This window comes from Staurois parvus, unplaced genomic scaffold, assembly GCF_062004578.1.
Source record: "Staurois parvus isolate SC_StPar_1 unplaced genomic scaffold, SC_StPar_1.0 ptg000031l, whole genome shotgun sequence".
Classification (NCBI taxonomy): Eukaryota; Metazoa; Chordata; class Amphibia; order Anura; family Ranidae; genus Staurois; species Staurois parvus.
Window position 1 is genome coordinate 17,424,932 of NW_028317827.1, and position 26,064 is coordinate 17,450,995.

The 26,064-nt window shown below is 39.9% G+C and overlaps 1 protein-coding gene across 1 annotated transcript in view; it reads right to left on the reverse strand.

Moving 5' to 3' along the window:
* Nucleotides 1-972: 972 nt before the first annotated feature.
* The window catches only part of LRP2 (LDL receptor related protein 2), a 295,072-nt gene continuing 269,980 nt past the window's right edge, over nt 973-26,064 (reverse strand). The window contains exons 71-80 of the mRNA XM_089660407.1: nt 22,299-22,478; nt 20,537-20,656; nt 18,704-18,794; nt 15,387-15,454; nt 13,410-13,530; nt 12,148-12,277; nt 11,431-11,544; nt 7,858-7,956; nt 5,903-5,977; nt 973-1,710 (exon numbers count right to left, since the gene is read on the reverse strand). Coding sequence (XP_089516533.1) covers nt 1,543-1,710; nt 5,903-5,977; nt 7,858-7,956; nt 11,431-11,544; nt 12,148-12,277; nt 13,410-13,530; nt 15,387-15,454; nt 18,704-18,794; nt 20,537-20,656; nt 22,299-22,478 — 1,166 coding nt within the window. The 3' untranslated portion in view covers nt 973-1,542. The remainder of the gene's footprint in view (nt 1,711-5,902; nt 5,978-7,857; nt 7,957-11,430; nt 11,545-12,147; nt 12,278-13,409; nt 13,531-15,386; nt 15,455-18,703; nt 18,795-20,536; nt 20,657-22,298; nt 22,479-26,064) is intronic.

The window sequence follows — 26,064 nt, forward strand, 5'->3', positions numbered from 1 at the left end:
TCACTGGGTCGGCACACACATGTGCGCAAATATCAGTAAACTAACGCTGCATTCAGTAACAAAAAACATAGAGCCCTAAAAAAAATGCAACTTAAAGCATTTTATGTTCATGGATCTGAATAAAAGAGTATTGTTTTCAATAAGGGCTTACTCACAGATGCATACAAATATGCTGAATTCAGGCTTATAACCAAAAACACAAAAAAGTGCATCTGAGAACATCCATGTTACATGCAAATGCATGTAAACGTATGTATAGGCTCATACACAGATGCAACAAGTGCACTCTGAAATTGAAAACAGAGCAAGAGGTGATAGCACTAGAATTTTATACATTTAAACACATACGTGTCCTTACACATTTAAGCACAAGCATTTTACTGATCATTTATGTGCCAGAAAAACTATGCCTTTGTGTACCCGCGAATACACACGTATATCACACCTCCCCCTTAAATAGTATGTTATAGGAATTTTTATGCATGAATACGCATATAAGCACATACACATTAGGGCAGCTAAAAAGAATTACTAATCTTTTCATGAGACATATAACAGCATTAACCTGTAATACCGCGTAAGTACAGCAGGAAAAGGATGGGCTTTAACACCGACACACCGCACATGCATCAATAGGTGGCTTATGGTTCTGTGCAGAGAATGAGCTAACTGCACGCTCCCAGCACAGAGATCAAGCTGTCAAAGTCAGCTGTCGGTCAGGGTTAACGATCGGTAACCAGTGGGACTGGCTCCCAATCATGTGACCACTGTGACAGCCATTTACAGCCATTTACATATGATTGCTGAATCCTTCTCACCTCCTGGGTGTTCAGAATTTTTTTTTAAACGAACACTAGAGCAGGCAGGAAGGAGTTAAAAACTGCTTAATTAGCTGTTGCCTTTTGATCACATACATCTGGAGGACAGTTTTTCTGTAACTAACGTAAAAGTAAACATTGAAAGATCTTCAAATTAATTAATAGTTGTTTAATTATAGATTTCATTGCCAACTGATTGTTCCAAGGTTTGCATAGTCAGTAGTCTAAAACACTTTTCTAAAAACAGGTGTCAGAAAATATATGCAATTCAACAAATCCACATATATAAATTTAGGCAGCTACATAAAGGTAATCTTCTGAACAGTAGTCTGTATAAACATCTGTACAATTACAAAAATGACGATGTTAAAGCAGGTCCCTGTACATATTAGTGTTTTTTTTTTCTGTACTCTATTAAAATTTCCTAACATGAATTTAATTGCTACCCCCAAAAAGTTTTCACATATCATTGACATCAATAATCTTTCTTTTGACAATTTACAAATATACACAATATTTATAATATTATTTTCAGACAAGTTCAGTGCAAAGATATACATATAGTACATTGTGATAATTGTTCATAAAAATAAGAATTGGCATATCTGAAAAAAAGGCAAAACATCACTTATCAGCTAAAAACAAAATACTCTGTAACGAGATGAACGTTGTTGACCAATATAAAAACATGTGCAAGAAAGTGACATTGAAGAACAACAATGAGTTATACATCTGAGTCTTCCTTGACGAGGTTGGCAGTGTCTATAAAAGTGTCCTCTGTTGGAGAGAAGGCCGTTTGATGTGGCTCCTTTTTATGTGATGGCTTGGTAGGTGGTGGAGGCGCGAATGGAGATTGGTCTTCTTCGGTCTCCTGTTGTTGCTCTTTTTCCATCTAAAAGCATTAAAAAAGGCACATTACAGAGGAGATGCTGTCTAAAGAAACTTTTGTTTTATAGTTCAAAAAGGCATTGCAGTTTAGTTTTCTAAATGCAATTTTGTGAGGTTGATTTACTTAAGACAAAAAGGCTATTCGCTTTGCAAAGAAAGTTGACCTTTCAAGGGACTATGGCCCACAGCTTAAAGAATACGTCAAAATAAGATTTTGTATTCCTAATACATACCTGCTGTACTATGGACTTGTATAAAAAAGTATCATGTCCTCATTGTATTGCTTCCTTTGTGTGAATTCCCTGATGTCCCTGCCAGTCTCTCTGCTTTCCTATTAATAACTGACCACACTAGGCAGGAGAGCACAGCGTGGTCAGTTCTCTAGCTCTGCTGAAAACTCAGTCTGCTCTCCTCCAATAGTCAGGCTTCTGCTGACATGCTGCCCCCCCCCCTCCCCATTCAGGCACAGCCATTCACTGAGAAAACCAGTGTAATGTTGTTTCTACTCCACCACCTCTCTATGCAGCTTAGAACAGAGAGTATGTGATCACTTATAAAAAAGGGAAAAAGGATTTTTGTATTTTTTTTTATATCTACACACAATTCTTTTGCCTATCATTTCTATTTGAAACTGAATGGGTTGTTTTACAAGGTGAGGGCTTACATATTCTTTAATAAATGCGGTGAATTTCCGCTTTACAAAAAATACTCAATCATGTGCATGGAAAATTTAAAAAAACAGAATTTTTGCTTGCACATGAATGAATGATGAAGATCAGTAAAGCATTATCTCATTCACTATGCTCTATTGCAATGTCCCATTGCAAAATGCAACATCCCTTGTAAAGTGAACAGTTTATTTGTCTTCAGTAAAATGCAACCCCAGTATCATAGGAAGCCTGTTGATATGGTAGTCAATTGATCTCCTAAACCAGACACCCAGGATGTTGTTGTCTGTGCTAGCTGTTCTGAAAGATCATCGGAGGTCAGTGGGTGCCTGTACCTGTCCCCAGGTAGTACACAAGCATGTGTTAAAAATGGGCCTAAATTCAAAACTCAAGTTGCTTTGTTATATAGGGAGCATATAGAAATGTGTTTTTGCCTAAGCAGTACCCTGAAACATTGACATTTTACCTGGAATACCTCCTAATAAATGGCAGAGAGCTTTCTGTCTCCAGGTACACCTGTGCCCAAAGCCTTATAGCTTTATATTTACAGTGTCAGATCTAAAGCACTGTGTCTGAGAAAGGTGTCTCATTATTTAGATTGACATTTGGTGATGTCCCTATTGTGCTGATCTACTACCAAATAAACATACCCCACCACCTTCACTTTCACCTTAATATTTAATTTAACACCAGTTGTGTCCAATCAAGACCAGACACAGTACAGGTACACTAGTAAATACAGTTATTCAACAAATGAGAAAGAACACTGTATACCTGCACTCATAGGGACAATTTTATTTAGAGAAAGTTTGCTCACACTCAATTACCAGAAGCACCCATTATTGCAACTAACCATGCAACTTTTCTTTTTTTTTCAAGCTAAGAACACTTTAAGCAAATACAGAAAATACTTTGATCCTTGTCACATTCTGTGAGCTGCGCCAAAGAATATCGATCTTCTTAGCTATCTTCTGTAAACTACCATTTGCTGTACAGTAATGGAAATTAGGAGATAAGGACATTTTTGTATAATGGAGAGAGCCATATAAGGAGAGCCACCTAGAGTGATAACTATGGCTCCCTCCATAGCTTCTGTGAGCAATTTATTTCTCCCAAATTAAATTATATATGTGAGTGCAGGAACATAGGGTTCTCCTTTCATTTTTGTTTGGATAACTGTTCACCGTTCTCCTTGCTGGAGAGAAAGAGGTATTTGAGGACCTGCAGTACAAGGATCTCCCTGCTTCTGCTTTATTCTTTCTTTTGTTTTGTGCTTCATGTACCCCTCCTGCTACTGTTTGATTATTCCTCCTTCAGTCATCAGACATCAGATCAGACCACCAGTCATCAGAAAGTAGACCTGAGCTGAACCAAGAGGGCCACCTCCAAACACAGACACGGTGTTGAACTAAGTATGGTAGGTCAGTAATTAATAAAACTTAAACTTACCCCATCCTTCTGCCTTTCACTGTCTAACTAGATAGTATACAATGCAAAATCACTCCCACAACTCATTATCCCCTGCTGCCTCTCACCCTGTAACTAGCCAAGTCAAATTACCTGGAACTCACACATCTATTCCCTCTTTCTGCCACTCACCCTATGACCATAAAGTGTAAAAACCCATTAAAAATCACTCAGCTCAGCCCTCATGCTAATTTTCAACCCATGACCTGCTAGGATACTGTATAATACTGAGACTGAATGTTTTTACAGATTTTATATATTGTAATATGTTCAGATTCTATTCATGCAGGTATATAAAGTTATTGATAGGTTTGCTGAAAGGAAAATTTGCAGTTTTCTGTGTATGTGTGTGTGCACATGTGTGTGTGTTCTAAACTTTAACCTTTAGTTTTAAAGGTTACCTCCTTTTGACCCACCCACATCTCTTTTAAAAGTTCTGAACGCCCCGAGGGCGGGTAGGATTAATGATCATGGAGCCACTGTGATTGGCTGTCACAGTGGTCACATGATCAAGAACCGCTCTTGCTGGCTAGCTGGAGGGGACCAGAGCTGCCTTTGACAATTTGGTCTCTGCTGGGAGTGTGCAGTGAGCGGGCTCTCAGCACAGAAACCTTGGCACCCCAGCATCGCATATGTGCGTCATGTGGGCATTAAATGTGTTAAGTGGGTAGCAATAGGTTAAAAAAAAAACTTGGTAAATATATTTTATAACTATGTATGCAAACTCCACTTCTTCATTTAAAAAATGTGTACTACTAAATTGACGCTATACTTTCTCTGTAAATACTGTGTGATTTGCCACAATCATGTCTTCCTAGTGGAACTAAGATACAGCTACAGAGGGAGTTCACACTTGCTAGCACAAAAATATCATGCTGTAGACTAAACTTATAAACTCTCACTTCCAGGAACAAATTAATTCAACTCGTCACAGAAAAAGGAAAGTGCTAGCACTGCATAACAAAGTTTCCAAAAACTTTCCAAAAGAACATTTCTGTCTCTATAGTTACGTTCTATTCTTTCACTGCAGTTTTACAAGTGAAAGGGAATATCTCTAAAGGGCACTTCGACAGCAATAACAACATTTATTTAGTGAAGTATGGAAAGGGCAAAAACATGTTTGATTAATTGCTATTTGTGTCCCTTTTGGGGAAATTCCCCTTACTTTCTGCCCGCGTAATGGGTGTCAAACATTAACGAGAAGTAAGGATAAACCCAATTAATAGGGACACAGTCAACAATAAAAAAAAATAGACCGTGACAAAACAGACATATTTTACCCTAATGCATTCTCTGCCTTAAGGTAAGAAACACCCTACTACCTGTCCTACCCCCCTTTGTCAATAAACAGTTACCTGGCTCTAGCACTGTCTCCAGTTCAAATACTGCTTCCCTCACTTCCTGCTATCACAATAGAGGGCAGAGGAGCCATTCTGTGAGCAGGGAGCTGGAACATAGCTTACTGGTGCTGTGTGTGTCTATAGAGACACACAAACTAGCTCAGGACCCAGCAAAAGCATGCATGCACAGGTCCCTCCTTAGCACTTTGCTTGCTACAGGACGCACCCAAAGGAGTGGTTTGCTGGCAGGTGAGCTGTTAGATGTAACATCTTTTTTATTTAAAAAAATATGCCTTTAGTATCTCTTAAGTTCATTCTTTACCTCTTCCTGCTCACAGTCTGTATGTTACTGTTTCCCCGCACAAAGCCCTAAGCTGGCAGTTCATTAGGAACACAATAATCCGAAAGTCATCAATAAGAGCAACTGGTAGCTCTAAATCCCAGCTGTCACTGACAGTTCTGGTTCTCATTGCAGCCATAGAGTGGCAGTGTTTATCTGTATAATACTGTAATTGTCAGACACAATTGCATCAATAAAAAGTAGAAAAGTTATTTAGTTTGTTTTTACATTGTTCCACATTTGATCATGAATTAGTTAACAAGCACAAAAAAATTTAAAATATTTCACAAGAAATACTTTATAGATGTGTATTACTCTCTGACTAAGTTATCACACACACTCCTCTTTGCATCCAATAAACTCTGTAAAAATCATACTCACCTCTGAGTAGATTGGATTTTCAAAATTTGTGCTTTGTTTAACCTTCCTCTTGAAGAAATTCCACTTTGATTCCGTCTGTAAAATATTGAACAGTATAAAGATACATTTTGGTTTTAGGTAAAGCCATTCTAAAATGCAACTTTATATATGTACAAAAATGTTATGTTATTGTGATATAGGAAACATTGATAACATTTTTGTTTTGGCATTGGGGAGAAACTAACAAAGCTTCCTTGCCCATTATAATGGAAACTGCCACAAATGGCATGCCAGGTCTATCTGCAACAAATGTGCCAGTTTTTATTTCATAGTGAAAGGGAAACTGGTTTGGGTTTTGTGCCTAATTAACAAAGGCATCGTGGCTGTTTTCCATATAGAAAATTGCTGAAGATCCCCACTAGATTGGACCTGATGTACAGGATGCATCTTCTGATAATCTAGCAGACAGCTCAGATGCCCCTCTCTGCCTGTGTAGTGAACACACTATATCAGTGGTCTCCAAACTATAGCCCTGGGGCCGGATGTGGCCCTTTGCCTGTTTTTATCTGACCCTTGGGCTCTTTTTCCCACCACTGTCAGCAACAGTGGGACATAGTTCCTGCCATTGACACGGACAACAGGGCCCTATTCCTCCAACTCACACCAATGATGGAGCACCATTCCTTCCCACTCACACCAATGATGGAGCACTATTCCTTCCCACTCACACCAATGATGGAGCACTATTCCTTCCCACTCACACCAATGATAGGGCACTTTTCCTCCCACTGACACAAATGATGGGGCACTATTCCTTCTACTGTCACAAATGATGGGGCACCATTCCTCCCACTGATACCAATGATGGGGTACTATTCATCCCACTGATGCCAATGATGGGGCACTATTCCTCCCACTCACACCAATGATGGGGCACTATTCTTCCCACTCACACCAATGATGGGGCACTATTCCTCCCACTCACACCAATGATAGGGCACTATTCCTCCTACTGTCACCAATGATGGGGCACTATTCCTCCCACTGTCACCAATGATGGGGCACTATTCATCCCACTGAGGCCAATGATGGGGCACTAGTCCTCCTACTGTCACCAATGATGGGGCACTATTCATCCCACTGAAGCCAATGATGGGGCATTATTCCTCCCACTGATGCCAATAATGGGAACCTATTCCCCCCAATACCATGTTCTGCTCCCACTGGTCACAGTATGGCCCTCCTAAAGTTTGAAGGACAGTGAACTGGCCCTTTGTGTAGAAAGTTTGGAGACCCCTGCATTATATGACCAGAGCCTGCATGTAGGCAGAGAAAGTTCCTCTGCCTGCCTATATGTCCAGCTGTCAACACTGGCAAATTTAGGGTTTACAGCCTTATTCCTCCCTCTTGTTCAAAGCTTAGCAGGGGATGGGGTAGTCAGAATGAGCCAGAGCAAGCTCTCCTGCTCTCTTTGCTATATGTTTCTTTATAAGTCTCTTCTGCAATAAAAAGTCAGTTGGTAAAATTTAAATTTCTATGTTCCACTGTAAGTTTCTAAGTATTTAAACTGATGATATTTATATATACTATATGTATACATTCTCTGTTTTACAATTAAACATTTTATACACAGCATAAGCTTGATGGAGGAATCCCAACGCACTATGGGTTTTCTATATTGAGCATTATTTATAAAATTGGCTGAAATAAGATCTGGCCGTTTTACTCATATCAACCATGGAGGCAATGAGTACATTTTGTATTAATGGCCACATTTCTGCTTGCAGGAAACAAGACCCAGAATTCTGCTGTGGCACCAGTAAGCAACATTGACTCTTAGGAGCTGATTGGTTGCTCCAGACAATAAGACATTTCAAATACTACTTTCAATAAGGGGCTAATTACATCATAAAAAGAAATGTGTGTGCAGTAGGGAATTGTAATAAAAATAAATAAGTCTTGTGCAGTGTCCTAACCTGGGTGGTTTCAGTACTTGCTGTTGTCTGAGGAGTGACAGCTGCGTATAATGGGTTTTCGAAGCTATCAGACTTTTGCACATTGGTGGTTTCAGTCACCTGAAAAAAGAGAAGCAATTAATAGACTGATAGAGCTTTCTAAGCCATTTCCCTCAATTCATCTGGTTTTCAAAGTGGAAAACAAAAGTAGTGGTGAATAATATATAGCAACATGGAAGAAATCAATTGAAATTCTGAAACTATAAAAGAACAATGTTGCATAAGGAATGCTCAGACATGGCATAAAAATTTAATTTATTTAATGAGGTTACATTGTTCCCTGCAATGTATAAGGTTTACAAAGAGTTGTTTTTTTTAACTTTTCCTTTTTTAATTTCAGTTTTTATCATTTAACTTTTAAGTATAAATTGCTTTTAAAGTGTGTATCCACTTTTGCAGCTAAACTGGGATAATACTTACTTTATATTTGGAACATGCTCTCATTTGCATAGCATAAACTAAAAAAATTAAACATTTCTGCCTACCTTGCTCTTTTTGGAAAACTCCAAAAACTGAAGTTTTCCTCTGCTAAGCAGAGCAGGCCCTGCTATGCAGAGGGGGCTGAGAAGTTAAAGTGGCTGCAAGCCTCAGACATGAAATATGAACAAAGCATATCCTTGTCTCACTCCAGACCACCAAGTGTCATTTCTGTCTGCTGCCTCTTTCCTCTGCTATCAATAAGAAGCACTTCTGACAGGTTTTACTGTAACAAGAGAAACAAAGGTGATAGGGGAGAGACTGCCAGCACGCATCCTGTGATTGACAGCCTCAGCTGTGTTCCTGTGTGCTGTGTGAAGGAGGGTATGTCCCTTCCTTCCAATCAGCTCTCACCTCACTGAGCTCTGCAAAGTTTAACTTCAGCTCCTGTCCCCTGTTTTCTGAAATCTGAGACACGCAGTACATATTTGGACTTTCAATGGATGTAGAGAAGAGGGGGCTCAGATAAAAAGGTACAACTTATGTAGGATGATTTGTTTTATCTCTATGTATCACCTGGAGGCCAGTCTTTTCACTGGGTATGTGTAAGGGATTGCAACCATTTTAATGTTTACCAAAATTAACCCTGTCTGTACTGTTATTATCAATTGTATACTAGATTTGAACACTGTTTCTCCTAACAAAGGATTATAGATCTAGAGCCTATGTTTCTGCATTCTATGTTGATGAGAGGAATCTCATTGTGTCCCTATATGCCACTGAGTTTCCTCTCCTTCCAAAACTGTTCAAATTAGCCTGCAGTCTGCCTGCGGCATGTCTCCAATAAACACCTAAAAAAGAGAAGAAATATTTAAAAAAAATCTTTTTAGCTACAGTGGGGCAAAAAAGTATTTAGTCAGCCACCAATTGTGCAAGTTCTCCCACTTAAAAAGATGAGAGAGGCCTGTAATTGATATCACAGGTAGACCTCAACTATGAGAGACAAAATGAGGAAAAAAATCCAGACAATCACATTGGTTGATTTGGAATGAATTTATTTGCAAATTATGGTGGAAAAGAAGTATTTGGTCACCTACAAACAAGCAAGATTTCTGTCTCTCACAGACCTGTACCTTCTTCTTTAAGAGGCTCCTCTGTCCTGCACTCATTACCTGTATCAATGGCACCTGTTTGAACTTGTTATCAGTATAAAAGACACCTGTCCACAACCTCAAACAGTCGCACTCCAAACTCCACTATGGTGAAGACCAAAGAGCTGTCGAAGGACACCAGAAACAAAATTGTAGACCTGCACCAGGCTGGGAAGACTGAATCTGCAATAGGCAAGCAGCTTGATGTGAACAAATCAACTGTGGGAGCAATAATTAGAAAATGGAAGACATAAAAGACCACTGATAATCTCCCTCGATCTGGGGCTCCACGCAAGATCTCACCCTGTGGGGTCAAAATGATCACAAGAACGGTGAGCAAAAATCCCAGGACCACACGGGGGGGACCTAGTGAATGACCTGCAGAGAGCTGGGACCAACGTAACAAAGGCTACCATCAGTAACACACTACGCCGCCAGGGACTCAGATCCTGCAGTGCCAGACGTGTCCCCCTGCTTAAGCCAGTACATGTCCGGGCCCGTCTGAAGTTTGCTAGAGAGCATTTGGATTATCCAGAAGAGGATTGGGAGAATGTCATATGGTCAGATGAAACCAAAATAGAACTGTTTGGTAGAAACACAACTCGTCGTGTTTGGAGGAGAGAGAATGCTGAGTTGCAACACCATACCTACTGTGAAGCATGGGGGTGGCAACATCATGCTTTGGGACTGTTTCTCCGCAAAGGGACCAGGACAACTGATCCATGTACAGGACAGAATGAATGGGGCCATGTATCGTGAGATTTTGAGTGCAAACCTCCTTCCATCAGCAAGGGCATTGAAGATGAAACGTGGCTGGGTCTTCCAACATGACAATGATCCCAAACATACCGCCCGGGCAACGAAGGAGTGGCTTCGTAAGAAGCATTTCAAGGTCCTGGACTGGCTTAGCCAGTCTCCAGATCTCAACCCCATAGAAAACCTTTGGAGGGAGTTGAAAGTCCGTGTTGCCCAGCGACAGCCCCAAAACATCACTGCTCTAGAGGAGATCTGCATGGAGGATGGGCCAACATACCAGCAACAGTGTGTGCCAACCTTGTGAAGACTTACAGGAAACGTTTGACCTCTGTCATTGCCAACAAAGGATATATAACAAAGTGTTGAGATGAAATTTTGATATTGACCAAATACTTATTTTCCACCATAATTTGCAAATAAATTCTTTCCAAATCAGCCAATGTGATTGTCTGGATTTTCTTTCTCATTTTGTCTCTCATAGTTGAGGTCTACCTATGATGCCAATTACCGGCCTCTCTCATCTTTTTAAGTGGGAGAACTTGCACAATTGGTGGCTGACTAAATACTTTTTTGCCCCACTGTATGTTGTGTGACCATATAGTGAGGTTTTCTCAAATTTGACTGCAAAATAGAAACACGCTCTAAGCCTTTTTTCTAGCCCTCCTGAATAAACCTATGCAAACACTGCCACTCCACTTTCTCACCTGTGTAGAAGAGCCATATCCCAATGAGCTGCTTACGACAGCTCTGGTGGAAATCATTTTGAATGCAGACTCCCACCTTGTATGGGGCTTTATACACTTGTATGGGGCTGCAGCAAGAGCAGCCCTAGAACCAGGGGCGGACTGACAACTCATGGGGCCCCCGGGCAATAGGGGATCATGGGGTCCCTGTGTCCTTGTCCACACTCAAAAAAGCCTATAAAAAAGGTACCAAGGGCATTTCATGGGGCCCCCTACTGACCCAGTGCCCGAGTGCTTGAATGGTCAGTCTGCCCCTGCCTAGGACTAATGTAAACCTGGTGCAGCAGCAAGTAAGAAGCTAAAGTTGAGCTATTAGTGTAGATTTATGTAATGGAAGTCTTTAAGGTAGAATCAACAAAACCGTTTTTATTCTAGATTTGGACAGAGTGCACAACATTAATAGAACAATAGAAAGTCTCATGGGTGAGGTCAAGACTGACTTTATTATTAAATAGCTGTCAGCTTACATCTGGTGGCTGTGTTATGGTCACAATGCTGACACCTCCTTCCCTGGTGTCAGAATACATCGGATTCTCATACGTAATCGGTTCCTTCCCAGCATCCAGTGTGAAGGTTGGACTCTAAAAAAACAAGCACCATGAACATGCATTAAATAAACGAGGAAGTAATTCAGCTTTTCTTGCCTTGGGATTTTAAATGGTTAACCCACTCAAAATTGACATTTTATTTTTTCAGTGGTTCCTGGACAGTTAAACTACCTTACAGTTTATTATATTTCTCAGGCATTCTATTGGTGAGACACCTGTGTTTGAGTTTTGGATCTGCATACCTACTGCAACCATTATAAGAGGTTCCCGTTCTCCCTGTTGGATCCTTTATTTTTCTATATAATGGTGAATGTGATGCAAGATCCTAGAACATGGAAGGATGAGTGGGAACAGAGTAGGAATTATGGCAAGGAGACCTCACTCAAGAGGTATCCAAGACATACAGAAAGCTATGGACTTGCTTGACCCACTAGGCTCCAACTATAATTAAAATATCACTTTTCGGTGTACTGGTCCCTCAGGTTAGGCAACTGCAATACTTTGTTTTAGCTAGATACAAGCTGACTCATCATAACATACATAACAGGGCCTGGACACAACTAGTTATAGTTGTTTTAAACACCTTGTAGTGTTTTTTTCCATAATAGATAATAGAATATAATGAAAAAAATGTACCATTTGCATTGCTCTATCTATGGAAGATTCTGCACCAAATCCAGACACTCCAATGTCCATAGTGACATCAGCTCCAGATCTGAACGTCACACCATTGCCGTTTTCTGTAGATTTCACCAGTGCACTAAGACTGTAATAATGAAGGATATGGTTATTAAAGTATTTGGTGAAGCAAATGACAAGTCACTGATGATTAAAGAGACCCTGTCACCACATCTTAGAATCAAAATGAAACATAAGCTGGTAACCTGTATTGGTTGTAGTTACAGAAGTTTGGGTTACTGCACCAGTTTAAAACGAATAAGCAGAAGTATCAGCCCACCATTCAGCATGAAAATCAACACTTCTATGGCTTTCAGATTGTGAGTCTTTTTGGGCTGCCCAAAGCACCTCTTATTTACATTCAATACAGATTTTTAGTCTGGGTTTAGTTGTAAGGCTGAGATGTGGCAACAGGGCCTCTTTAAAAGGGATACCATTATCAACAAAATGCAGATATACAAAATGTTTGTCAGTTTACATATTACACAGGAGGCTTTACTAAATATGCATGCAAAAACAGCACATATACAGGGTATATGTATAGAGCCCTCAAATATAAAACATTGCGAGTAAGACCACATTGTTATTTTCATGATGTAAAGTTGTAGTAAAGTTAGAGCTTCTCTCAGGTTTTGGAGCTGTTCCTTTTAGGGAGATTTTCCTTCCTTTTGGAGAGATTTACATTCTGTTAGAATCGGAAGTGATGGGAAACTTCTTAAATGGTAAAAAACAGAAAGTTAGAAACAAAAACAAATTTGTAGTAGAGTACGGAAGGTTTAGAAGTTCTAACCACATGTTTTTATTGCCGTCTTCAACTTCCTACCCCCTCTCATTTATTAAAACTGACTAGAGCTGGACTTCAGAGCTTCTGCTGTCAACTTTAAGGATTAATTGCTCCACAATGTCTGCAGCTACAGAGGTAAGGGCTTCTACCGAACGCTTCTTTACTGCTTACTAACAATATGAAAATGCTTGAATGGTTATAGTCTTGCCACGGGTTCACTTAAAGGTGAAACTAAAACTCTACAATACCACCTTAATAGCATGTATAAGGAAAAACATCAAATTTGCTCTTCACTTCCTTTATATTATTTCTCATGTAATTTCAACCCAAGTGTGAAATGTGACAATAAACATGAAGCACAGAACACCAAATACAGACAGGCATGTATGTCTTCACTTTAATTACCATAGTTGCTTCTGTAACATGATGCTCTTACCTGGGGAATTTAGGTAGTGCCGGTAACAGTTTTCCTGTTCGTCTGTAATTGAACATGCCGCCAATCACCAATGCACAAATGATTATTATCAAAACCACAGTAAGAAGCACAGCAACAGCAGCTAAAAATAAGTAACAAAAATATAGTTATTTGTAGTAACAAGCTTTACATGAAAAGTAATCTATCGCATGTACAACCGGGATACAATATTATTAACACCATATAAAGTTCTTAGAAATATAACTATAATTAGCATCTATTATGGGAAAATATTGATTTAAAGTTGATGTAAACTATAACTGAATGGCATTTAGATGTTGATTTATGAAAGGCAAATTGGCTGTTTACTTTGCATGGGAACTTTCCTTTAGTTTAATGATTGTAGTGAAAATGTACTTTGCAAAGAATACCCAATCATTTGCAATGAAAATTAAAAAAAAGTTTTCTTTGCTTGCACACAGAGTTAATAGATGAAGAAAGTCAGCAAAGCTTCACCAAATTCGCTAAGCTAAAGGTGAAATTTCCTCACTAGGAACAGCCTGTTTGCCTTTAATAAACCAACCCCTAATTTTCAAAAGCACGGTGTAGAAAACTACTGTTATTGTGTTTTCTTTTTGTTAATACAGTTTACTACTCACATGTGGCTACATGTCATTGCTTAGGGCAAGCGTGTTGACATCCCCATGATAGGTCATCTAAATATCCCTTGCAAAGAAGATAGTGGAGAGCAGAAGAAGCAGTCCTTTCATTTCCAAAGCCTCTGACTATAGTACCTGATCATTTTGGTACAAGCAAATTAAACTAGAAAAGCTACAATTTCTGGGGAAATTGTGTGAAGTGTTCTTGCCTCCACCAGTAGTCTACAGCTCACACTCTAGCTTTTGTCACTCTGCTGCCTGCTCACACACTTGGGTTACTATGGCAACTCACTCTACAGCAAGGGCAGAGAAGAGCGGTTAAAAACAAACCGCTCCAACTTGCTCACTTCACTGGCATCTTCAAACGATTGTAGTTTAAAAATTATAAATCCTACACTGAAGAGCTTTAGATTGTGAGAATCACAAGACCCAGACCTACATTTTGATGCATAGTATGTCTCTGAAATATTACAAATGAAGGCACAGTCGCAGTTTAGAAATTGCCCTTCAAATTTGAGGTGGCTACAGTGCAGTTTCAATGAATGTCAATGGGCGGCATGAGTTGCAAACAAATGGTCATATTGTGCAAACTATCAGGACTATGGCTTAGCCGTGGACATTTTTAGTGGCAGCAGGGATAGCTGAACGTTTTGATGTAAGATTTGTGTAGGTGGGCTTGAAAATGAGGGAGTGATGGCAGTTTAGATATCATGTCCTGATTTTTCAGCTCACACTCTAGCTTTTGTCAGCTCCCACTCTAGTTTTGAACATTCCGCCATTCATTCCTATGGGACCAATTTCACCACAAAAACTCCGATATTTCGTGAACCATTCGGCGAAACGTTCCACAAAGTAATAGCACACCAATCAGGAACAATCCGCACGTTTCAGTATATTACTGTCTATGTAGTGTAAAAACTGTGGGAGGAGTTAGGGTGGTAAATTTGGCTATAATAATAAGAATATATATATGAGATAACAGTAAGTGGTCTTGCCATGCAAGAACACTTAATGAATCACTCTTTTCCTACATGTCTCGCCACCAAGATTGCCTTTGTCAGGGTTAACTAGAGTGCTGAGACAATGCTCAAAAGTGCTTGCATGCCTAAAGTGGATATCCTCTTTTCAAGGGATAGTTAGAACAATCAATATAAGTTTAGACACCCGATTAGTACTTTTCAGAAATGACTAACATGCAGGTTTTGTGGAATTAGTTTATTACTTTAATTAAGGTTGGGTTGTAATCTAGAGGGCTACAGCATGCAGTAGTGACAAAAACTGTTATATTAAAACTAGTGCTGAATAGAAAAAAGATGCAATTAAATGAGATGAAATGTACCTGTTCCTGGAGGTAAACCAGCTCTATACGCTATATTGCAATAGCTTCCTGTGAAACCTGATGCACACCTAGAAATCAAAAAACACCAAATGCAAAACTGAAAAACTCATATTTACAATATTCAGCTGGAAAATAGACTTTTGTTTATTTTAAGATAAAAAGATGCCATATATTCAAGTGTGCAGAGCCGTTATATAGAATTTCCATTTGCATGTTAGGTGCAGGGCCATCTTTATCAGAAAGTAGTGAAAAATCAGTGCCAGCGATTGCAAACTAGTGTTTACCAATTAATGTGCCTTGTTTCTACATAAGTGGACAGCAGAATTAATAGGACCTTGGAGCAGATTCTTTAGTTGTTACAAGATTCTCTGCAGTTCTTATGTAATTACCTATACAGATTCATCTTTAGCAGACTGGAGCGCTAAAGAGGAGCTCTGCATTATACAGAAAGCAGATAGCAAATCTCCCAAATCATCAAGCTACTCTGCTAGCAGTTTAGTTCTAGGTGTTCAGGCTTAGAGCGAATGAACTGAAAGTAGACAGCTGACTATTTCAACAACAAAAACACACTTTATATAGCGGAAGCAATGATGAGGACCCAGCTGGACGGCTCTGACAGGTAGTAGTCATGATTTGTGTGTAGCTGTGTGCTGCTTCTAACAGTCCTGCAATCCTAGACCATGGAATATGTTGTCTATGCAGAAATGTGGGCCTCCTGACAATCAGCAAATACACACAACCAGCCTACTGGTCATTTGGCCTCACTAAAGCCCTTTTTTAAAGCTGCACTGGCCTAGTGTCACACAAGCACTAACACAAACCAGCCCATTTGGAGATTTCAGAAGTGCCTAGTTGTTAGTCTGGTTCTGACTATTATAAATTTAGCCACCAGGAGTATCTTTTCATCATTGGATACTATAGATATACACATTTTGAGGCCATAATTAACTAGCAGGGTCATTGCCTTGTTTTCCTTGTGCTAATCTAGCTTAGAATGCTATGATATGAAATGACTATTCCAACTGATGTTGGAGAACTATACAGGGAAAAATAGCCACTTCTTTGTCTATGCCACTTATAGGCACAGGTCTGATGTACCCAATGGTAAAATTTGGCACAGCAATCAGTTAGCTGAGCTGCAGATTCCAGGTTATTCCACCATCTTTGATAAAACTGTAAAAACATAATGTAAAGGTCACAAAACCATATTTACAAGACTTAGGCAAAAAATGAACAGATACTAAATGTAAATTCAATATAGTGCTGAGTTATAATAGTAGTGCCTTTCTTAAAATAATTTTTAGTGCAACCTTCACATTTTAAATGCTTGATTTTGAATAATTTTATTTTAATTTATTACATCTCATGATTCACCAAGAGGCAGCCCTGCATTTGACCTAATAACCCTTAACAACTTGCCGACAACCTGCTTGCACTGTAATGGTACATTGTCGCCTTCTTTCGTGTTTAGGGCGCACCCTGCACACAGTGGAAGCCTGTCAGCAAGCCCTGGCCAATGATTCACGGCCAGGACCTGCTGATCAGCTGTGTCCAATCACAGTCCAAAGCTCTTGTGTCAGTAAACAACACACAGCTCTGAACTAAGGGAGCAATCTGTCAGTTCTCATGCCTGAAAAGTAGGCATGAGAAATTGATATATCAGCTAGTAAAAGCAGTACACCGTACACATATTACACATAGTTAGGCAAATATTTAACCTCTTGATTGCCCTATATGTTAACCCATTCCCAGCCAGTGTCATTAGTACAGTGACAGTGTATAAGATTATTGCTGATCACTGTATGAATGTCACTGGTGATGTCAGTGTCAGTTAGTTTTTCCCTCCCAGTGTCAGTTAGTGTCAGATTGCCCACTGCACTACAACATTCCTGTTATATGTGGCTGATCGCCGCCATTAGTAGTATAAAAAAATGTAAAAAAAAAAAATTCTAGTACTGTATATATACACACCATAGTTTGTAGGCGCTGTTAGGGAGACAAGAATTTAAAAAAAAACTGGTGCAGAAATTTAGTACAGGCACCAAAAAGTACACATACCTGAGGTTATGGCTTAATCTAAGACATTCTGATAGTCTCAAGGCTTTCCCACTCCTTTCTACCTCCTGAATATTTCTATTGACCAGTGAGAGTCTAGCCATCATAGTGATGAGCAAAAACGGATGGGTGGGGCTTATTGTCAAACTCTGACACTGTCGGTTTTGCTCAAAATTCCCCATTGAGAGGAGATTTTGGGAGGCTGCTGCAGGTATGTGTACTCCAAGGTGCTGCACTTCACACCTGCAACCACTTTTAGAGAGACACTGGGGTTAATTTACTAGAACTGGGCAGTGCAAAATCTGATGCAACTCTGTACAGAAACCAATTATCTTCAAGTTTTTTTTTTGTCAAAGCTTAATTGAACAAGCTGAAGTTAGAAGCTGATTGGCAACCATGCACAGCTGCACCAGATTTTGCACTCTACAGTATTAGTAAATCAACCCTACTGTCATCATTCCCATTCTGGGTAAAGTAAGAGTGACTGTGTAAAGAGGTTCCACAAAACTCATCTTGCCAGTACTTGCTCACTGCCCCTTTTATTTATTATTATTTCAGGTACTTATATAGCGCCATCAATTTACACAGCGCTTTACATATATATTGTACATTCACATCAGTCCCTAACCCTCAAGGGGTGTACAATCTAAGGTACACTAAAATCCCCAATGTTGTCTGGTGTCAGACACTAAGAGGGGCAGTGACCTCCTCACTCTTCTTGTGGTACTCAGACATAGCACTGCCTGTTAGACCTGAGCACTGTCATATGAGAGGAGGTCACCTGCTCACACCTACCTTCAAGCCCTGGGCATATTTCCTGGCTGTGGCAGCAGAAGGAGATGGAGGAGAGCGGTGGCAAGGTACGTATTAGTGGGTTAAAGAGGGCCATTTAAACAAATCCTAGCACTTTGCCCTGAATGAGAATAGTGACACAGTCTCTTCAAGATAAGGTATTAGCTTCACAACGAGTGCATTGTTTTTAATCAGTCAGCTGACTCACACACTCATAGTGAATAGGAGCAGAAATGCAAAACAACTGCAGGAAGCAGAGCCTACATATGTCATGGGCAAATATGTCTTCCCACATATACAATTACAAGCTATACATAAAAACAGCTAGATTTAAATCATGAAGACATACTAATCAGATGATTTACATCAAGATGATCTCATTTACATGTATGTCTGAATATCATTTAAAAGAGCATGCAATTACTTCAACACATAATGGCTACTACTAAAAGCCAACAGGCAAAACTTACTTGCATTTCGGAAGGCCCATCTCATCAAAATAGCATGTTCCTCCATGCATACATCTGCATGCTGGTGGCATGGTTGGGGGAGACTCAAAAGCTAAGAAAATGGAAAGCCATGCATGTTAGTGAGCAGTACATGCAACTGTTATGTGCTATATGCAGGGAGTAAAGCCACTGTGCTTAAAGAGAATCTATTACAAATAAAAGAGCACCTCACATGTAGCAGGTCACCAGTTAGACATAATAACAGATTTTTACTAAATTTGTGAATTTCGTTGAAATGCAAAATTTTCTTTGGGCAGAGCTATATCCAATAACTATTTGCAGTGTTCATGGTAATAACTTGGTCAGCAGCTGCCAATGCAATACAGCTTTCTATGATAAAACCAGATATACTAGGAAAAGACACTTTAATCTGCTTTTTGGCAATGAGGTTATTTATTAAAAGTGTGCAAGTGACTTTCCCAGTGTTTCATTGTTTTCTACAACACTGTGAAAATGTCTCAAATGTGATAGGTTCAATTTGATACAACCTCTTTTAGCAAAGTTCACAGCTACATTGTGAATAGAACTGTTGTATTTGAAACAACAAAGACGCTTAGTGGTGTAGTTATAAAAGATTCACATACCATTTTGTCCAGTGAAAGTGCATGTACATTTTTTCTGTGTGGTGTTGGCCCTAATGGCGAATAATCAGATGTTATTAGACTTTCCTGTGCTGGTCGAATGTTTTTCATTGACTTAAAACAGAAAATACTGTGTTTGACCAATAGACGGCACTAATTATCATAAGAAATTTCTATTGTGATATGTCAGTTTCCAAGTGTGATATTTTCACAGAAAATAGCCTAATAACTTTAGTTTTTTTGCCGCATTTGCACAGAATGAATGTACATGCACTTTTAGTGGGTGAAATATGCAAATTTCTTACAAATACACCTCTTAGGCTTGTACAGTAAATATTACCTATTTTAGAAAACAATGCTAAATCTGGAATGCTAATTGTTAAAAAAAACCCCAAATTATTATTGTTGTTTCAGGTATCGGGTAATGATGTCAACATTTGCAATTTGTTATTTTGCAGCACTGGCATGAAGTTCCTCTGGTGATCACCTCCCCTTAGTATAGAAACTGCTACTGCCTGTCCTGGTTCCAGCAGACTCCAATGACATCAGTCATTGTAGCCAAATGCCATAAGGCAGCAGTACCTGATTCTTCAAGTGAAGAAGATCATCAGTGGATATTCATGTTGGGCCCTTAAAAATGTACCCATTTAATACACAAGTTACTCCAATCACACTTATAGTTTTAGGTGGTCTTTTTTAATATCACGGTCTAGACAAATAAGGGATTGGAGCAATTCTCAGACAAATAAGGGACTGGGACTAATGGGAAAAGGTTAGAACCACTGTCAAATTCTTATTCCCTCTGTTCCCAGTGGGGAGATTCTCCATCACTTCCCGCCTGAGAGACATCACATAAGGTGAGTGGAAATCTCCCAAAAGCAACGGTTGTAATCAGAACAGGTATCCCTTTTATAAAATATCCCCAATGGCAACTGTTAAATGTTTTCGGTCTCAGTGACAACAATCGCTATTAACAAATAGGGAGGATGATTCCACCAAAGGAGGACAGGGACAGCAGTAGAAATCTGACAGAGATCCTGTCCTTTCTTTACTTTATTCAAGCTTTGAAAAAAATTCTGGATGGAGTCCCACTTTTAAAAAAAGGCATATATTGATGTAATTTAGCAGCATATCTCAACTACCTGGCCCTGATCAATTTCATTAACCAGCCAAAAATGTAATTTGTGGTTGTAATGTGCATGTTGTAAAATACCTGCATCACACTCTGTGGTGCTGCCCTCCATGAAGAGGGCTCCTTGGGGACAGGAACACGTGTACCCTCCTGGTCTCAGCAAGCAAAGGTGGGAACAAATATCTTTACAGCGATTAGAAACTGAAAAAAAAAAGAAATATGCAACAACATGAGCCTAATAAGGGCAGTTTTTTCAATAAGAAGCTAAGATCAATAATACAGAGACATGACCTCAAGCTAGCAGGAGGAAAGTTCAAAATTCCATTCCAAGCTGGACCAATGTAGCTATGTAAAAATATGCATTCCTGGAATTCATCTTTAAATATAAAAAATAAATAAGCATTCTGAGTATATTTGACACCCTGGGAAGATTTTACACCCTCCTGCTGCTCTGTACAGCAAGATATTTAGTAATAATTAAATTGCTAATAATAATAATATTAACAGCAACAACAACAGAAAAGAAATGCAGACAGCAAAAAATGCAGTGTCCCCTAACATCAGTGGCCACTGTAGACGTGCCCCCTTGCATTGGTGGCCAGTGATGATATGAGGTTAATTCACCATTGCTTAGTGCCCATTCACACATATGTGGATTGGATGTGGTTTGAACCGCATCCAATCCACATGACATGTGAAAAATACATCGCTTCCTATGGTGCCTGTTTGCATATGTCTGGTGCAATGACGGTGAGGATTCAGTGAGGTTTTAAAAAAGAGTTATGTCTGATTTCTGAGCAGTGCAGTCCGGTTCAGGTGCGGATTACAGGCTATTGACTTCTATGGGAACCGTTTCTAAACCGCATATGTGTGAACAAGATAAATCCTGAGCTAATCCTGTCCTGAACCTGACGTAAACCTGACCTGAACCTGTATACAACTACAGTACTAATTAGATGTGAAACCTAAGCTTCAATCCGCACCGCACATGTGTGAATCAGCACTTACTGTCCAAGGAAACCCTAGAAACCTCAAAAAGAACACTAGTTGAAAAAGCTTGCACTAGCACACTGTAGTTAGCCTACGAAAGGTAGTGGCAACAGAAGTTTTAACTGGCAGGATCAACAAGTTCGAAGAAGGCTAAATAAGAAAACTTAAAGTAGAACCATAGCATAGGCAAATGTACTTTTTCATTTTCAATAGAGCAAGGGAGGGTTATAATCCCTGTCAGACTTTTTCCTCCATCTGTGGCCTACTGTGGAGATTTCCCCTCACTTCCTGCCACATAGCCAAAATAGGAAGTAAGAGGAAATCCCTGCAAATTAAGGGAATTATTTGGGGACCCCCAGGTCCTCAGAACTAGTTTCCCCATTGGAATAATTCCCCTCTATTACTTTTATGGAGACAACCCAAAATTTGAGATTTTCTTTTAATTTCACTTTCAATATTAATGGTAAACAGGACTAATCGAGAAGGTGAATTTCCTTAACAGGGGCACAGACAGCAATACAAACTGGCAGGTGTCCTAATCTCTCTCCACTCTATCCAAAACGAAAAAAAAAAAACAAAAAAAACAAATGTGTCTTTAGTTATACTTTAATCAAAAAGTTCACACAAAACAGGATGCCACTCCAATGCTGCTAGTAATTGAGAGTCTACAATGATGCAGTGACATCCACTACTGAAAGTAGCAGTTGCCTTTTTGTGATTCGGCCATTGCAAAGTATTAAGAGAGGAAGAGTTGGTAGTGTAACACGGCCCTAAGCCCAGTATGTAACTAGAGGTCACAAATGAACAACATTAACAAATGGTTTACATATTAACTCAAAGGATTAATCGTTACCTGTATGGTTGTAGCGATGAGCATGGTATATCCTCACTTGAGTGAGCCAGGGATTTATTGTCAAGACCTTTACTTTAGGACCTGTTCCAAATTTATCTTTTTTCCACACTTCTCCTTTTTCCTTAGTGGTCCAGTACAAATGGCCCTCAAACACATCCAGACTATAAGGATTGCCCAGATCTGTATATGGGATAGACAACGTAATTTAGTAAACACTCAAAAACAGTGGTGCACACGTCAAGTTCGAGCTTGCTGAAATTATTAACAGAAGCTGCTAGCTTTCAAATAATTCATAATCGCTGCTTTGTTTTTATTTTTGTATCTTGTATTGCTTGATAAAGTAGAGAATGCTTTCTTAAAACCTTTTGATTCGATTAACCCTTTCGCTGCCATGCCCTGCGCTTTACTTTTAAACTCAGCTGGCCAGACCATTTTTCCATTGCTTTTTTATTTTTCCCTTACAGCTTTCAGAGTAACCCCCAAACCAAATATTTTCTGAAAGCACATGACCAGTAGAATAAAAAAAAGGTTCTACTGATTTTTAAGGCCCCACGATATATGTCAAATGTTTATAAAAGCAATATTTTCACTGAAAATACACTAAAATATCATTATTAGCAGATAAAAACACAGCAAATTTTACAAAATTCCTGCTGAAGATAAAAGCTTAACCTGTATTGAATTATTAAATGACAAATATTTGTACATTTTAAATTGCGCCTTTTTGCGAAATGGTGAATATCACACACATGTAAAAATGTAAATATCAAAATTTCTCACAAAATCTGAAGGTTTTCAATTTTCACTTACAGCTTTCAGAGTTTGTAAAAGACCCCCTAAACCATATATTTTCTGAACAATTGCATGTGTGCAGGACGAAAGCGCAGGTTCGCCTTTCCGCACTAGCACTGGGGGACAGGTGGCACTTTAATTTTTTTTAATCATAATTTATTTTATTTTTAAACTGTTGCTTTCAATTTTTTTTTCTTTGATCACTTTTATTGCTTTTGCAAGGATTGTAAACATCCTTTATGACAGCAATAGGCACATGACAGGTATTCTTTATGGATGGATCTGGGGTCTAAAAGACCCCAAATCCCTCCTCAGTCCTCAAAAGCATTCAAAACACCAAGATCGTGGTTTAAATGCTTTTGATTGTTTGAAAATGGTGCTGATGACATCCGGATAAATCGGAAGTGATGTCAGGTCATCACTTCCAGGTTACCACTATGGAGACCTGATCAAAGCCATTCCTGGCTTTGTTCATGACTACGGCCAGCTGACAGATGCGCCAGCTGATTGCTTGGGTCTCCTGGTAGAACGGGAGAGCCTGAGCAAGTCGTGGAAGGTGGTGAGGACGTCCCCTCCCGCTGCTTGTAATAGAAATTAAGTGGCTAATTAGCTATTTTTGCTATTAAGAGAGATGACCACTGGCTCTAAAAAGTGGTACCTGGGTGATGTCTGCAGGCATCACCCCAGTACAACCACACAAAGCACAATAACGTACCAGGTATGTGATTGTGCGGCAAGTGGTAAATGCTGCAGTCATGATGCTTTGCTACACACCTGCAGCACAGTGGACCTGACTTGTAGTGATACCGCCTTCTGAACACTACACAATCAAGTCTAAGAAAGCACCGCAAAGGCCTAGCAACTGCTTGCAATGCACGTGGTTGCAGCGCATTTGTAGGCAAAAATGGGGTTAAAACAGGTGGTGAGGAGGCATCGAATGGCTTCCTTACTGCCTGTCAGTAGCCTCTGGAGCACGTCCAAATGCGGATCGGGCTTCAGCGGCAAGGGAGATTTAGAAGCAAGTCTTAATCTACCCTTACTAGTTTTTTTATTTTTACTATTTTATTTTATTTTTTTTTTAATTACTTTTTCTTACTTTTTTTGGAGGGGGGGGGGGCTCTGGAGAGACACCAGGGTCTATACAGAACCCTAATGTCTCTTTTTTGAGACAAAGAAGGGGACTGAAGATAGTCCTTTTTCTGTAATGTGGGCTGCACTGTAATGAATGGGATAGGTGTACGTATACAGTCTTCATCATATTCATTCACAAACTGACACATACTAAACACAGTTTACTATGTGCCAGTGATGAATGAACAGAGTGATCCAAACTGATCACTTTGTTCATTCAGGAAAGAAAAGGTGCTGTAAACACATGTTTAACAGTCAAACCCCCCCCCCCCCCCGCCCCGCTCTCCATCCTGATCTTGATCTGTCACTGACAGATCTCCAGAGTCCCAGCCAGCAGCTGCAGGCAGAGGGGGAGGTGGAGGGAAAGTCTGGGGGGCTGCTGGAGATCGGTGAGTGAGGGAGGTACTGATGGGGAGTTCCAGCGGGGGGGGGTTGGGGGTGCACATAAAAAAAAGATTTTGTGTGCAATTCCCTTTTCTCTTTGTTAGGCCAGTCTGCAAACCAATCCCCCTTCCTACCTTTTTGTGGGTGTCTCCTTTATCTAGCCAGCTACTAGGGAGATACACGTGCAGCCATGGGCACTCATAGCTAAGACTGCGTGTGTCCATTGAAACACACAGTCCTCAGCAAGCCATTCCCCCACTCTTTTCTCACAGCAATCTGAGTGACAGCAGCAAGAGCTTATCGCTCCCCTAGTTTTCAAGCTTACGGAATGACATGGATTGTCTCAAAGCCAGCAGTGGTAACAAGAGACCACAGGTAAGTGTTTTGGGACAGGGGGGCATGAAAAGTTATTTGGGAATTTTTCTATATTAAGGCACAGAATGCATTATTGGAAAAAACACCTATCCTTTAGTACTACTTTAACTGACTTGGTTTAAAAAATAAATATATACATATATATACACACTATATTGCCAAAAGTATTGGGACAGCCCTCTAGTTCATTGGATTCAGGTGTTCCAATCACCTCCATGACCACAGGTGTATAAAATCAAGCCCCTAGGCATGCAGACTACTTCTACAAACATTTGTGAAAGAAAGGGTCGCTCTCAGGAGCTCAATGAATTCAAGCATGGTACCGTGATAGGTTGCCACCTGTGCAATAAGTCCATCCGTGAAATTTCCTTGCTACTAAAACATTCCACAGTCAACTGTTAGTGGTATTATAACAAAGTGGAAGCAACTGGGAACAACAGAAAGTCAGCCACGAAGTGGTAGGCCACATAAAATGACAGAGCGGGGTCAGTGCATGCTGAGGCGCACAGTGCGCAGAAGTCGATAACTGTCTGCAGAGTCAATAGCTAAAACCTCCAAACTTTGTGTGACTCTCAGATTAGCACAGCAACAGTGTGTAGAGAGCTTTATGGAATGGGTTTCCATGGCCGAGCAGCTACATCTAAGCCTAACACCACCAAGTGCAATGCAAAGCATTGGATGCAGTGGCGTGAAGCATGGCGCCACTGGACTCTAGAGCAGCGGAGACGTGTTCTCTGGAACTCTTAAGGCATCAGCATACCAAGACATTTTGGACAATTTCATGCCCCCAACTTTGTGGGAACAGTTTGGGGATGGCCCCTTCCTGTTCCAACATGACTGCACACCAGTACACAAAAAGCAAGGCCCATAAAGACATGGATGAGTGAGTTTGGGGTGGAGAAACATGACTGACCTGCACAGAGCCCTGACCTCAACCCGATAGAACACCTTTGGGATGAATTACAGTGGAGACTGCAAGCCAGGCCTTCTCGTCCCACATCAGTGCCTGACCTCATAAATGTGCTTCAGGAAGAATGGTCAAACATTCCCATATACACACTCCTAAACCTTGTGAACAGCCTTC